General features: G+C 37.4%; 1 protein-coding gene across 3 annotated transcripts in view; it reads right to left on the bottom strand.

Annotated features, from left to right (window-relative positions):
- Positions 1–16,944, bottom strand: part of ANO3 (anoctamin 3) — a 418,943-nt gene that overhangs the window by 16,311 nt on the left and 385,688 nt on the right. For all 3 annotated transcript variants that reach the window (XM_059138525.1, XM_059138529.1, XM_059138531.1), the window contains 4 exons: positions 14,838–14,874; positions 9,315–9,426; positions 8,502–8,559; positions 2,424–2,521 (listed from right to left, as the gene is read on the bottom strand). In XM_059138525.1, coding sequence (XP_058994508.1) covers positions 2,424–2,521; positions 8,502–8,559; positions 9,315–9,426; positions 14,838–14,874 — 305 coding nt within the window. The remainder of the gene's footprint in view (positions 1–2,423; positions 2,522–8,501; positions 8,560–9,314; positions 9,427–14,837; positions 14,875–16,944) is intronic.

Below are 16,944 nucleotides of genomic sequence, written 5' to 3'. Positions count from 1 at the left end.
GGAGGCAGGAATAGGCTTCAACCTTCTTCGACCTTGCACACATCTACCTTTGTATCTGGGAATTAATTCCCCCCCATACTTACGTGCTTCCTGATACTTAATAGACAAACACCCATTTGTAGGATTCCTTCCCTCTACCCCCTCAACCTCTATATGCACTTAAACTTCTATGTTGCCTGTTATGATTACATCTGAGCCCTTCATTACTCATAACCCCAAATCTTCTGGATTGTGCTCTCTGAACATGAGTAAAATCATGTTCCATACCAAATAACTGAGCCCTAGATAGGGTTTCAAGAGATATAGGTTCTAGTCTCCACCCTATAATGCACTAGCTGTGTGACTTTTACTAAGTCTATTTACCTCTGTGGTTCATGAAGATGAAGGCTTTGAGTATTAACAATTACATTTTGCTACTATAGTGAACAATAATTTATGGCAATGGATCTGTGCCTGGTCCATTTAAAAGACTTGGAATGGAATTAACAACACTATTTCCCTAGCTTAGGGGCAGTCTTGAAATTATGTGACCTTGAAATATCCCATCGTGGGGACTTCTGGGCAATTATTTATTTTAAGAGTTAGATGAACATTACCTCCAGAATGAAGTGAATTCCAAAATGAATCCCAACTCTCAATATTAATTAATCATGGACCTAGAACTCAGTGGGTATTGGAAGACCAACCAGAGACCAAAATGTCAGGTAGTCAGTTCCTCACGTAGGTCCCATGGAGGTTGCTTCTGGGGTCTCATGGAGATGCAAAAGGGGCTGGGTGCTGAGATTGAGGCAGGCCTGCTTGGTTTAATTTTATTTACTTCAGCCTGCTTAAGATTTTACTTTAAAAAAGAGAACTGAGTTATAAATGTTTCAAAATTATTGCTTTATTGACTGGTCCACCCCTGTTGGATTCAGAAAAACACCAACAGGATGTCCCTTACCATGGTACGTTAGGGATCTGATATACACAATCCAGGCTGACCACATGGGCAAGGTCATGCTGAAAATGTGTTATCCAAGGTGCATGCTATGTACAGAGGCACATAGGCAACTGCAACAACAAGAATCATTCTCAATAGTATAATGACGACTACCCCATCTTGATGGTGCTTATGAAGCTATTTCAATCACAGCACATCAGATCCGGTGGTGGGCACTTCCTACCTAACCTCCTCAGCTATTTTCAAGTGATGTTTCCAAATCCTGTGTCTCAAACAGATAAGCCATGGATAGGAAGGGATACAAACAATGAACTGGGCTCCCTAATCCCTATGATCTCTTCATTTACAAGAGATATTTATTTTTTCTGTTTTGAATACTGTATAAAAATCTCTTTAAAAAAGTGTTTTGTCATTTATTGATGAGGTTTAAAGATCACTGGGAATTTCTTGTAATCTCCTCCTTTATTTTATAAATAAGAAAAATAATCTCACAGATAGGTCAAGGAAATTACAAGCATCTTCATTTGGCAAGAGGCAGAGAAGGAATGTGAACCAGGTCTCTGTGATTTCATAGTCCAAGCTCTAAGACTGCCTGTAACTTACCACAATAGTTTATGGCAGATTTCAGGGTAAATATCACTTCTCCAGCCCTAAGGTCTCTGCTCTGGAATGTCCTGAGACCATTTGTTGGCCAACAAGGAGAAAGAATCACGGCATAATGAGATGACTAAGCCTAAGCTATTTATATCTTCAATTAGAAATTCCTCAAAATAGTCTTGCTTTTAACCTTGGTTAGGCCTCAAAGCTTCCATCAGACATTGTTTTATACAAACTGTATTTCAGTGTATTTGGAAGAGTAATCTATGTTATTAGATGTTAGAAGTAGGCATTCAACACTCTTCATGTCAGCATTCCAGAGATCATTAAATCCCATCAAAAGGGACAAAACAGAATGCTACTGTTTTGTGAAATCAATCCTGTTCTAATGACTTTTTTTTTTCATGTAATAAAGAGTACAAGACCTCCTTTATCCAGAAATTTATCTTTGTTTTATTCTTTTTTAAGAGGGGAAGCATAAATGTCTTTGTTAAACAATGACAACCTTGGTCTTTTGATTGCCGGAAGAACCCAGAAAGTTATTCTTCTCCTCAAGAATCTATACTGTCAATAGTGATTTAAGAATAGCAACAAACACTTTAATGTGCTGAACAGAGTACCAGGTGCTTGACACCCACTCTTTCGTTTAATCCTCATAAGTGTTTGCTCAAGGCACATATAGCCATTGATTCTCTTAGAGATGTGAAGACTGAGGCTCAGAAAGGTCAACTAACTCACACATGGTCGCTCATTTAGTGAGCAGAAGAGCAGGAACTGAATCCACCCCTGTCTGTCTAATAGGCCCCAATTCTTAAGAACTATTCCCACTACTTCTGTCTTTTTTTTGGAACTATATATAAGGTAAGTTTAAAAATCAAGTGCTCACGGATATCCCAGTTCCATGAAGTTGTTCCATATTTGCTTCAAAAACATGATAACGCCCATCTGGAGGCAGAGGTCTATCAAACAGCCACTGGGATGACACTGAAACACAGCGACAACAATGGTCTTGCTCTTCTCGGTTGGTTACATGTCCCTACCTTCACACTATACATCCAATTCTAAAGCTAGCTACACAATCTCAGTGCATCAAGAAAATAAAAACAAGAAAGAAATAACATGTTGAAGGACACCTGATAGGGAAGTTTCCAGTAATTAGAATGGAATATTGATTGGAATTATAACAGCAATAAAAACAAATCTTTTTATTATTTAAATTCAATTAGCCAACATATAATACATCCTCAGCTTCAGATGCAGTGTTCAATAATTCAACAGTTGCCTATGACACCCAGTGCTCATCATATCACATGCCCTCCTTAATGCCCATCACGCAGTTACCCCAGGTACCCCATGCCCCCACCCACCTCCTCTCTAGCCACCCTCAGTTTGTTTCCTAGAGTTCAGAGTCACAGTTTGTCTCCCTCTTTATTACTTCCCATTCAGTTTTCTCTCCTTTCACCTATGGCCCTCTGTGTTGTTTCTCATATTCTACATATAACAAATCTATCTTTTAATGAGCACTTACTATCTATCAAGCTGTGTATTAGGCATGGTCCCATTTAATGAGTGCTCAGGAATACTGTGTATCTATTAACAACCAGGAGACAGAAAAATGTTTGTTTATAATATGTTCTCCTACAATAACCTTTTTGAAACAGAATAATTTTAAATGTGGTGAAAATTTGCAAGGAAAGTACAGAGAATGCCCATACACACTTCAGCCAATTCCCTCCACTGCCCCTTATGTTATCAAGGTGTATTTGTCAAAGGTGAGAAGCCAACATTATCTGATGTTTTCGTGAGTTTAGACTGTGTCTATGTGTTTTGAGAATGGAGGGAGATCACAGATGTAAATTTCACCACATCCCTTCAGAAGTTATATGATAGCCACAGACATCACTAGTGACATAATCTTCATCAGTGCTTGGTACACTGTTTGCCAGGTATTTCTACTGTAAAGTTAATCATTTTTCCCTTTCCCTATTATTTTCTGAAGTGAATCAAATCTAGCCTATTCTAAAGATAGTAGGCACATGTTAAGATCTATATCCTGGAGAGGGAATATCTACCTATACTAGAATGTATTTTTAAGTGAAAAAAACATGCCACAGAATGCCTCGTCAGTATGATCTCAATTTTGCCTTCCTTGTGCTCCTCTGCTTTTTCAGATGTCCAAAAATGGTTAGAATTAGAAACCCCCCCAAAACAAAAATGTGATTACAATGAAAATTGCAAATGACATGTTTTGCTTGAAAACTTTGTACTGTAGAGGATAAAGCGTGGGTCTGTCTCTTTACAAATGGGTTCATGTCCTCCTCATAAGAACAATAGTCACTAGAGCTTTGATCCTCAGTTTCTATTTCTATCATATTGGTACCAGTGGGACTTCAAAGGGAACAGATAATTAGGACATGAAGAGCCTGGTTTTCCGGTTCCAGCCCAGTAATTTAAAACTCCCTAAACTGAGTCAGAGAGTAAGAGAGAAGCTTGCCAGTGGTAATTTTTATTGTGTAGAGAAGTCACAGTTCTCCCATTGAAGCATGCCTCTTCCTTCTAGTATGAATTTAGGACCCCCTGAGTTATGCCACATATATATGATAAATGGGTTCCATAGAATGTCTGAGACAGAGTAATTACTAAGCTACAGAGGCATACATCACAGCTGCAAGATGAAATGCTTCATTTTTATAGAGAGACTGAAAGATGTCAATTAACATGTAGAAGGTCATACAATGTGGACTGCTGACATGGAATTGAAAGCCTTGGTCTCCTGCACCCCAATCCTCTGCTCTTGTACATAATGCTAAAGATGAATTCTATTTACCCAATATTGCCTTGAAGGGATGGTTTAGCAAAGCATACTATTGTGTAGAAAGGGAAAAAAAAAAGACCATTATTGAACCATCTGATTGGCTCATTCTCCACAATCATAGGCCAAAGTGGGGAGGCCGACGACAGACAATTTTGTTGAAATTGAGACTTCATGGCTTGGTGATTTATAGGGCAGAGAAAGGGATCCAATAGTTTTTGTGGATCTGCCCTCCTCAAATAATGGTTCTCTTGAGCAAAATCCAGTCCTTCGATACTCTAAAATTCATTTGGTAAGAGAGCCTATACTTAGAATAAGTAAAAGGGCATGGATGGGTGTGTGGGACACCCAGGCTTCCATTCCTATTGCACACCCAAAATCATATGACTGTGGACAACCCACAGCTGAGTGTCTTCACATATTTTTCTCATTGGCTCTTCCTGAGAACCTCCTAAGATGGGTGTTGGTATCTCTATTTTGGAGATGATGAAGCCCAGTGGCAGATAGGACCATCAGATTCTGACACTGATGTTCTTTTCACAGGAGCTATGTTTACTCTAAATTCGATTTACATGTGCAAGTCAGCAACCACTCAGCATTCTCTCATCAAAAATGTTTCTATAATTGTAGCAAATTATATAACTTGTCTAAATTTCTGTTTCCTCATCCGCAAGATGAGTATAATAGAATTTTTGCATTAACATATGTAGAGCAGTTAGGAAAAATTGCTGAAAGGTGCTGGTGTATAGTAAGTACTCATTAAATATTAATCATTATTAACATGTTTATACAGGTTTACATAAAATATTTATGTGATATATTACATACAGTATAGTATGAGGAAAAGTCAGTATAGCTAGTTCAAAATGTTTTAAATAAAATCGAGGTTCATTTTGCTTTCTTTATAATGGCTATCATTATTTGTGCCAGGGATTTTATTTTTTTTAAAGATTTTATTTATTTATTTGACGGAGATAAAGAGAGCTAGAGAGCATGGCGCTGGGGGGGTGGGTGGTAGGGGCTGGGGGATGGCAGAGGAAGAAAGAGAAACAGGCTCCCTGCTGGGCAGGCAGCCTGATGCAGGGCTCAATCCCAGGATCCTGAGATCATGACCTGAGCTGAAGGCAGATGCTTAACTGACTGAGCCACCCAGGCGCCCCTTTGCCAGGGATTTTACATGCATGAGCCCAATTCTATCCACCACTCACCAGTCCTACTGAGATAGTTACTCCTATCACAGTTTACAAAAGACCTAGAGATATAAAGATTTGGGTGGGGCAGAATTAGAATGCAGACTGTCAGACTCCAAGACACAATACTTATTACATAACATGGTTATGTTCTTCTCTTTGGGAGTATCAACATCATCAAGAAAGGAAAGGGACTTTTTCATTTGTATACCCCATATTACCCAGCAGAGGCCTAGAATGGAGTATGTGTCAAAAATGCTTGCTGCATGATTGAATTCTGACGATCAGTTCTTATCTTCCATTATGCATATTTATGTCTACAATTCTAGAATTTCTAGGGTCTATCAAAAACCCACGTTTCATTTCACTGATTTAAAAAAAAAATCTTTTGGGAAAATGTGGCCATTGTGTGTGCCATAAATATTGTGGAAAATGTCTAGGGTGGTTATGAAACATATTTCCTGACACCAGTACTGGAATAATTTCCCTGGAACTTCCAAAGAAGAAACATGACTTCCAATAATCTTACCCTTAAGAGTAAAAATATCCAATTAAATGAAAGTATTGGTGACGGCAGTTTATAAAATGGCATCGATAGGCATATCCATCCACCTGTTCGCCATAGTACCCTTGCTAATTCCAGTCAAACATTCCTAATAAAAGGTAAGCTTTGGGTCCCAAACCAAGTACACGAAAGCCTTGTAGAAAATACAGTCATACTTGTGGGCTATGAGTGAAAACTGCAAGTTTGATTGGGGACTTTCTGAAGGCCTAAAATTATTTAAGGCCCTCCTCTGTTCTTGTCTAAGAGGAGAATACTTATGTGGTTGTGGAGAAAGAGCATTGATAACTATCAGTTACAAACTATACAGTGCCTTCCAAAGTCCAGGGGTTGTGCTAATTGTGTTACACAAATTATCTCCTATCTATAAACAACTTGCAACCTAAGTATTACTACTTCTAGTTTACAGATGAGGAAACAGATATTCAGAGGGATTAACTTAAGGGCAAAGAATTAATAAGCAGCAAGGTTAGCAGGTGAGCTCAGGTTTCTATGATGTAAAGCATCTTATTGAGAAGTTTTAGGCTTTCTCCATGTATTTCAATCAACTAGAAGGCTCTAAGGATACAATATCAACGAGGGCTCTCCTGGGTTTGGTGGAAATTTTTAGATAGAATGGAATTACCTCTTTTCTCAGGGAAACTTCTCTTAGCGTCTTTCTAAATTATGACCTCTTACTAATATTACCACATATTAAATTGGATTTTACATTAGAATAATCAAAAAGATTTTGAACTACAGGAGCAATAAACAATCTGACCAATGAGATTGAACAGAGTCCAGAAGTAGATATGATTTCAAGATGTAGAATGATGGGGCGCCTGGGTGGCTCAGTGGGTTAAGCCACTGCCTTCGGCTCAGGTCATGATCTCAGGGTCCTGGGATCGAGTCCCGCATCGGGCTCTCCGCTCAGCAGGGAGCCTGCTTCCTCCTCTCTCTCTCTCTGCCTGCCTCTCTGCCTACTTGTAATCTCTGTCTGTCAAATAAATAAATAAAAAATCTTTAAAAAAAAAAAAAAAAGATGTAGAATGATGAATCAATGATAAATAATCAGTCAATGATAAATCAATCAACAATAGATCTTGAAATCTTATTTTGCCAAATGATGATTAAAAAAAATGTATTATTAGTTAAATATGTAACTGCCAGCTGAGGTGGGGGGAGAATCTTGATTACTCTTTACACAAAAATGAACTTCCAATGCACCAAAGATGTCAATATTTTTTTTTAAAAAATTGGTGAAAAGTACAAGCATGAGGTTTTTTTTTTTTTTAATTTCTGGAATGAAAAACACATTTTTGGCATGATATAAATGCCTGAAGTCATTAATAGTAGTGATATTTTAAATGAAAAATGCTATAGAGTTTTTTTTAAATTATCAAAACAAAACTAAGACAAACAAGGAAATGAGAAATATTATCTGCAGCAAATTTGTAAGGTTAGAGCCTAATGTTACTAGTTTACAAGTTTTAGGACAGAAAAATTTTTTATAATTTTTATAATTTTTAGGACCGAGAAAAACAGTTTAATTGAAATGATCAAGGATAGCACATACACACAGAAACAAAAAATATCCAACAAACATATGAAAAACACTCTTCATCTCACTCAAAATGAAAGGATCTGAAATCAAAAGAAGGTGTCTTTTAGATGTTATATTGGTGAAAATTAAAATGTTTCAGTTGGCAAAAGTCTGAGGAAGTGGGCTTATAGACCACAGGTAGGGTCTATAAGGGTCTTGCATTTTGCATTTTATAAGGTCTTTATTTTATAAGACCTTTATAAGGTCTTGCATTTTATAAGGTAGGGTCTTGCATTTTGGAGTACCGTATGTCCGTCTCAGTGACAATATACAATCTGTTTAACCCTGTGCTCTAGCAATACTAGACCTTTTGTTCCCATGACATACATATTTAAAAATTAATTAAAAAACCTATAGGATTTGGAAGATATACATCTGCATATTTATAGATTGGTGTTTCAAATAAGTTGTCTTTTGATGAAGTTTCCCAGCTTAAAAGGAAACCTAACATATTTAAAAGTTTAAAAACCCATGGAATAGATTATAATAATTCCTCCAAAATGTGAAGTCCTTGGATCTAAATTTCTGAGCTTTGTGAATGGAGGAAATGGGTTTGATAGTAAATTAAAGAGCTGAGGACAGGATTTCGAGGTTTAACCTTTAAGATCACAACTTTTTTTTTTTTTTTTTTTTTTTTTGGAAAGATGTAGTTCCTTCCTTTCTGAACCCATAAGAACTGTCTACAAAAAATGTGTCTTCAGCATGCCTGAAATTCCATATACCCCCCTTCTCTCTCTTTCCTTCCCCTCACTTCCCTCCCATGGTCATTGGCCCATATCCACACCCAGGCCCACATCCACCCTTACAAGGTTACTTACTTCCTCCAGTCTCCACCGGTTAAAGAGTTTATTGTAATTTCCTGGGTGGCCTACAAATCTGTAAAAAGCCATTTTAACTCATTAGCATTTATGTGGGATTGACTGAAGAACATCTACTAATGCATGGGTTGATAGACATAAATGTTCACTGGTGCATCTTGTCCCCAGACTGTAGACTTTCGCCATGCTGACTCATCAAAGTACCTGACTTAAAAGGAAAAAGTGGTGTATGAATTCAATTCTCACCCCCAATGGGGTGAGAAAGTCCAGACAAAACAACCGAAGGAAATTTTCCACTTTCACCTGTAGATCTTTAATGTTTTGTTGACCTAGCTAATGAATATTAATGTAATGTACTGAGTTGTTTAGTTTAAAATGGTTCTAGTTTTAGTATGTTTCCATGGCATTGGCTGGAGCGTTAAGCATAGTTTATTTAATATGCTTCCATTGTGCAGGAAACGTAGGAAAAAATGTTGACGTGATAGTTAGGAGAAGTTTCCACACTAAGGAACTATATCCTAGGGTTGTACAAAAATCATTTCCTATTTAATAAAATCATTACTCATGATCAGATAATCATAATCCAACTGAAGTACGGCACACACGCTTTGTTTCTGTATGCCTACTTTAATTGGTAGTGGCACCTCAGAGCCCTGGACTTAGAAGTCTTTTGATGGAAAACACATGGGAAGGCTGAGTAGCAGTTTTCCAAGGCCGGGGACAAGGATTCACCACCTCTATTAACAAATTGGCAATGGAACTGTTGGCAGTCTTTTTCACTCTACAAAGATGATGTCCATAAAGTTGACTTACCTCCCCAGAAAGAAAGCAATATAGAAGATAGAACTATTTAAATTAACAAACTGGAAGAGGAACATCTTCAAAGCAAAGCTGTTTTCCCATTCAGATTCTGTTCGAGGATATTCTAAAAGGAAAACAGGGTGTGTTTACATAAAGGAGGTGAATAACAAGAAATGTGGAGAGAGAATCAGAAGCCCCACATTTCACTTCTGGTTCAGCCATTTACTAGTTCCATGAGGCACTCAGTGTCTCTGAATTCTAGGGTCTACATCTGCAAAACGTGAATGAGAGTGTACGCTGTGCACACATAGTTGATAAAAGGATCCAATGATATAATCTTCACACTTCCCCCACAACTACAAAAATAGAATGCCTGTTATTAATAATATCTAAAGATTTTCAGGATTCTGTCTGCTGTTGTCATTTGGAAGTAGCCATGTACATTGGATCAGTCCTGCACTCAAACTGCCTATGCTTCAATAAGGAACGAAATTGTCCACAGAGTATTTTGAAGAATGGGTATTTTTCACAGACTCAAGTAGAATGGTAAAGAGGAAAGAAGACTACCTTAGTCATAGAAGCTGGGCTCCTATCTCAACTTTATACCTAATTTTCTGGTAATCTCAAGTACATCTCTCTACATTTTTTGGCTAGCAGTTTTAACATTTATGAAACAAAGAGTTTAGATGAGGTGATTTCAAGAACTTGTCTACTTTCACATCTCATGTTTCTATGACCCCCCCGTTTTTTGTATTTTTTTTTTTTTAAAGATTGTATTTATTTGACAGACAGAGATCACAAGTAGGCAGAGAAGCAGGCAGAGAGAGGAGGAAGCAGGCTCCCTGCTAAGCAGAGAGCCCGAGGCGGGGCTCCATCCCAGGACCCTGAGATCATGACCTGAGCTGAAGGCAGAGGCTTTCACCCACTGAGCCACCCAGGTGTCCCTGTTTCTATGACTCTTAAAACAAAATGATGCAAGGGACTGAATTAAGATGGCAGTGTAGACTGCAGTCTCTGCTCCCGCCCAGTATCCAAATGATGATAGAGGATCTCTATGCACAGCTAATATATATTTTCATATAATTAAAGAATTCAAGGAAGAAAACAGATTAGATCTGATTTAAGGAAAAGGTTGCCCAAAATGGGTGCATGATCCAGTAATAGAATAGGAACAGGTCCTGGAGGATTCCAAGCCCAACTACAATATGTGACAGAAGTGACAGGGGTCTGTGGGCATCCCCAAGGCTGACTTGGGTGGGCACTCAGGAGAGCAGCCAGGAGAACCCACATATCCTCAGGGTTTTAGTGGGCTGTATTTTCACTATTGTTTTCATTCCAAACAGTTTGTGAATTTAGTACAAAACTTATCTGGAAATGAGAATATGGATTTAAAAAAAAATCCCCGTTGTGTAATTTGTTTTTGGATCTCCATTTCTGATTTTATTGCATCATGATCCACAAATGTTCCTGTGTGATTTCTGCTTTGGAGCAAAAAAGTTGTTTTCATTTATGGTCAGATTACTTGGATATGTTTTGTCTATGTATTAAGTATTTGGAAAGAATATATATACTTTGGTAAGCATACAGTTTATATATATTTAAAGAGAAGATTGTTAGTTTTTTTTTGTTTTGTTTTTTTGTTTTTTGTCAGAGAGAGTGAGCACAGGCAGACAGAGTGGCAGGCAGAGGCAGTGGGAGAAGCAGGCTTCCTGCTGAGCAAGGAGCCCGATGTGGGACTCGATCCCAGGACGCTGGGATCATGACCTTAGCCGATGGCAGCTGCTTAATCAACTGAGCCACCCAGGCATCCCAGATTGTTAGTTTTGACATCCAAATATTTTATATCGTGGCTTATATTTGAGTATGGATTTGTCAGTCCTTTCTTTTGGCATTTCTATTATGTTTTGCTTTCTATATTTTGAAGGTTTATAAAAGATGTATAGAAATCATGTTACACTGACCTGGCAGACTGTTGTATCTCTCTTTCCCATTTAAACAGATATAAAATTCTGGTTTGCCTAATATTAATATGGTGACATCTGACTTTATCGTTACTATTTTCTTGATATATGTGCTCTTGTTCCTGAATTGACCTCTATTTGACAAAACTGAAACTTGATTGTTTGGCTTAATTTGCTTCTTGGAATCCATGTTCATTTTTTATAGATAATTCATATTATAGATTCGTTAGTTCTTTATTATAAATAATTTGTCATTTGGACCATAAAACCAAACTGAAAAGAACATCACTTTGGGTCAAATATTATATGTTTTTTCTCACATAAAAAATGTGGTAGGATTAAAACTTTAATTTTTTTTGTGACTTTCAAAAATAAAATATTTGGCTAAAAATAAGTCAAGAAACATAAAGTTTATAAGCTTCTTTAAATAAAAAAATGTGTTACCTCTACCAGGAAGTAAAACCTAATTTCTAATTTGAAGCACAAATTTGCACAGTCTAAAATTACACAGAATACAATGCCATACATATTTATTATATATATGGATTTATTATATATATGGCTGCCTATAATTGGAGTACCTTTGATGGCCAAGCAGATTGATACTCAAGTGGGGTACCTGGGCAGACTCACCAGGCACTACATTTTACTATAATGAAGTCAGAATGGTGGGTTGTGGCTCCAGAATTCCCTTTCACCGGGACTTGAGGACCAGTAGGGTGAGGATGGAATTGCAAACACAAGCTACGTTCAATTCAGTGCCAAGCAGATGGCAGTTCCAATGTGCAGCGTATGTATTCATATATTTATTGTGTTTGTATGTATTCATATTGAATATTTATTATGTATGTATTTATAAATATTCAAATAGTAAACATATATTTATGTCTATATACACATTATTTTAAACAAAATATTATTTTTGTTAATTTAAATTAGTATAGACCATTCATTATTAATTAATAGTTATGAATCCATAGGTACTATGTCATGAGTTATACATGGAAATATCAAATACCAAGTGCAAACTTTGGTGCTCTTGGTACTTAACACAAATAACTTCTAGGGGCGCCTGGGTGGCTCAGTGGGTTAAAGCCTCTGCCTTCAGCTCAGGTCATGATCTCAGGGTCCTGGGATCGAGTCCCACATCGGGTTCTCTGCTCAGCAGGGAGCCTGCCTTCCTCCACCCGCACCCCCCCGCCTTGTCTCTCTGCCTTCTTGTGATCTCTGCCTGTCAAATAAATAAATAAATCTTTAAAAAAAAATAACTTCTGGGGGGCGCCTGGGTGGCTCAGTGGGTTAAGCCACTGCCTTCGGCTCAGGTCATGATCTCAGGGTCCTGGGATCGAGTCCCGCATCGGGCTCTCTGCTCAGCAGGGAGCCTGCTTCTCTCTCTCTCTCTCTCTCTCTGCCTACTTGTGGTCTCTGTCAAATAAATAAATAAAATCTTTTAAAAAAATAACTTCTGTTTCCCATTATTATGATCCTCCAAATAATTTCCTCAAATTTGCTTCCATCCTCGGCATAAAATACTTTAAAAGCAAATGAATATAGAGAACCAGAGCTAGAGGAAAGCTTTCAGACAATCTAAAGTGCTTCATTATCTAGCAGAAGAAACTGCAGCTCAGAGGGTTTAAGAACAATGCAACAGATCATTCCCACTTTCTGAACACTTGTCATATGTCAGACAGCCAATCCTCAGCAGTGGTGAAACAGGAAATGCTATCATTCTCATTTTATCAATAACAAAATCTGAGACTCAAAAAAACAAAAGCAGAGGGAGAACAAAAGGAAGAGAAGCAGTGGAAGGAACAGGAGGAAGGAAACAAAGAATGGAGAGAGAACACTTGCTCACAGTCACAGAATTTCCAAGGGATATAACCACTTATTTCCAGAGCCCGACTTAGGGCCCAGTTCTTCCCTCTACAAACTTTGGTGCTCCAGCAAATGCATTATAGGGGGAAGCAATTGTGGAATGATATAGTTATTCCACCATAATTAAGTGAACTCTGCCACACCTGGGTTTAAATTCTACTTATTCAACTTAATTATCTTGATTTTCAAATTCGCACACTAGGGACCCTACTGTCGTAAAATTGGGAAGTCAATAAAACAAAATCAATGCAGAGTGTCCAGCATAGTGCCTGGGATCTGGTGAGTTTTCAAACAATAAAAGATCACTGCTCAAATAGCTCTGTAATCAAAATTTTGTTCACAAACCAAGAGACCCAAAACCAAGTTTGAGGATGGAGAAAAGGCATTTTAAGACACATAAGGTCTCAAGAAATTTCCTTTCCAGGCAGCAAAGTAAGGAATTAAGCCAAGACAAAAGAACACCGATGGATCCAAAGAGTGATACCCTACTGAGAGAAATAAAGGTAAAAGGATTTCCTAGAGGATGGGAGAGAGGAAGCATAGATGCAACCAACCACAATAAGGGTGGGCCCTCGAGAGTGGAGGAAACAGTAGGTTCGGGAAGGGGAACTCTAAGAAGAAAATAAAATGAGTAGCCTACCTGATGGTTTTGTATGTATTTATAGATTATTCAGAGTTGAAGCAGAAAATTTGAGATAAATTAAGAAAGTATGGAGAAAATTAAAGAAAAATGTGCTATTATTAGCTTCATGAAATTATAAAGATTGTATAAGAAAGGAAACAATCATAGCATATACCACACCTTACATAAAAAAATAGTTATATAGAAACAATGATGTAAACACCAATTATTAATTTGACTAAAAATTCAAATCTGTTAAATATAGCTACTTTGGAAGGAGGAGAGATAGTGTGTGTATAACAGGTGGTAGAAGAGGAAGTGTACAGGGATAGAACGCTGTAGGAACTGCTAAGACCTAAGTTCTTGTCATTTATAAGGGAAAGGCAATAGCTTCCCAAACCTGAAAAATCCAAGAACGTCAAAGAAATATGTTATTTAGAAATAGGGTTGGAAATAACAAAAGAAATTCCTAAAATAAAAGAAAAAGTAGTCTCTCAGGAAATGGAAAATAAGAATAGGTAATGTGGCAGAGTACTGGTTTTAATTATAAATTTTTTAAAAAATATTTTATTTATTTATTTGAGAGAGAGAGAGCAAGCGAGCACACAAATGGGAGGGGCAAGAGGGGAGAGTGAAGATTTCAAGCTGACTCCGAGCTGAACATGGAACCTGAGTTGGGGCTTGACCCCACAGCCCTGAGGTCATGACTTGAGCTGAAACTAAGAGTGGGATGCATAACTGACTGCGCCACTCAGGCACCCCTTAATTATAAATTTCTCAATACTACTTTGCCTTTTAAATTTCATTTATGTAGTATAATATTTTGATAAAAATAAAAATTTAGGGAAAACCCCAACGAACTGAAAAGTTAGAGAGAGAAAAGCACTCCCACCTAGGGAGAGTTCCTCTCTATATTAAGCAATTTGCTCCAACTTCCCATGTATGTCTTTCAATCTGAGTGACAATGTACATAACTGAAGTTGACATTAAAAATGCAAGAGTACATAAAAAACTACAGACTGATATGCCCATATGTTATTCTTTTACTAAGGAGCTAAGTAAAAACGAAGGACTTACCTAAGTTGGTGAGAAGGTAAGCAATTTTTTCATAAGCCTGTAATAAGAGAACAGTGAATGTTATTCTTTCCCTCTAGAAAAGGCTGCTATTGACACTATTCAAGGAAACATTTAAAGTGTATTCTATAAAGTGGCTACATTTTTAATTAAGCGGAGCATGTTTTAAAACTTACTATGTGGTGCTTTACATTTATACACAAACTAAATGTACATAATATAAACATGTTATAAATATGTGTAGATACACAGACACACTTGATTTCTGTAAGAGTAAGTCTTTTGCAGTAGCTGTCTTTATTTCCATTCTACAGGTCAAGGAAATGGGACTTTAAAAAACTTAAAACTTTTTGCAGAACAAGTCAGTCAGCTAATCAGTGGCTGACATGGTGTTTGATCACTAAATTATATGTACTTTTTACTATGCTGAAAGGCTGAGTAAAAGTCTGAATTCTTTATTATTGAAAAGAAATTTTCCAAACTAAGAGGAACATAGCATGATAGCTTGCATTCCAAAAGAACAACAGTGGTTTGGTGGTTATTTAAAACAAGACTGGTTAAGTCAAATCTGTCAAATCCGTAAGTCAGTCACAGGCCAGATAGTTTTATGGTGGTTTAATTTTTAAAGATTTTATTAATTTTCTTGACAGAGAGAAATACAGAGAGCGGGAACACAAGCAGGGGGAGAAGCAGGCTTCCCACTGGGCAGGGAGCCTCAGTCAAAATAGTCTATTAATCTAATATGCTGATTTTTTAAATCTACCCTATTATACTCTTTGGACACCCTTCTTTGTTTGTTTGTTTTAAGTTATAGTGTACAGATGGTACATGGATTTTAAAATGAGAAGAAGAATATAAAAAAGAGTTCATTCCTTATTTAAAAATTCATTTTAGTTGTAGGGAAGAGGAAGAGGGAGAGAATTTTCAAATAAACTCCCAGCTGAGCGTAGAGTCCAGTGCCAGCTCAAGCTCACAACCTATGAGATCAAGACCTGAGCTGAAACCAAGAGTCAGACGCTTAATGGACTGAGCCTACCAGGTGTCCCACGAGTTCATTGTTTTGTTGTCAATGTTGAAGTGGTTAATTGGCTTAATTCCAGATATAAGAATCCTTCTGTGATGTTTCAGTTTTTTCTTTAAAATTACACAGTACAAGCTGCTGTAACCTATTCATTAATTAATTAATGTTTGATTGTCAAGCAACAAGAATATACATTTTGGAATAACCGTATATTTTTAAATTTTATTAAAATCTTGGAGGGGCACCTAAATGGCTGAGTGGGTTAAGCCTCTGCCTTCACGTCAGGTCATGATCTCAGGGTCCTGGAATTGAGCCCCACATGGGGCTCTCTGCTCAGCAGGGGGCCTGCTCCCCCTACCATGACCCCGCCTGCTGCTCTGCCTACTTGTGATCTCTCTCTCTCTCTCTCTCTCTGTGTTAAATAAATTTAAAAAATCTGAAAACAAACAAAAAATATCTTCTTGGAAATATCTGACATTAACCAAGCTGTTTATGGCACCTTTAAGTAGTATAATAGCATTTTATGGGCAGCAACATTAAAGAAAAAAAAAATGGGATTAGTGAAGAGTAATTCCTGGTTTCAAATTTTGGCTTTTCAAATTCTGTAGATTTTTAATTATATGTCTGATAAGAGGTGTTAAAAAATAAATTGAGGTTTTAATCTTGTTAAATTACTTGCAATTTATCTTTGAAAATGTAGTTTCTGATCTTGGCTGTGTATCAAAATTACCTCACATCTCTTAAATCAGTGATTTCCTAGTGCTATGTTAGGCACTGACAGGATCAGAATCACTGGGAGAATATATATTTTTTAAAGATTTTTATTTATTTATTTGATAGAGAGAGATCACAAGTAGGCAGAGAGGCAGGCAGAGAGAGAGGGGGAAGCAGGCTCCCGGCTGAGCAGAGAGCCCGATGTGGGGCTCAATCCCAGGACCCTGAGATCATGACCTGAGCTGAAGGCAGAGGCTTAAACCACTGAGCCACCCAGGTGCCCCTGGGAGAATATTTTTGAATGTTTTGTTTTATATACAGATTTCCCAGCTCCACAAGGGAAATTCTGAAGGGGACTCAGGGCTCTCTAGTTTT

The sequence above is a fragment of the Mustela lutreola genome, chromosome 1, assembly GCF_030435805.1.
Source record: "Mustela lutreola isolate mMusLut2 chromosome 1, mMusLut2.pri, whole genome shotgun sequence".
In the NCBI taxonomy this organism is placed as follows: Eukaryota; Metazoa; Chordata; class Mammalia; order Carnivora; family Mustelidae; genus Mustela; species Mustela lutreola.
This window is presented reverse-complemented; position numbering and strand designations above follow the sequence as displayed.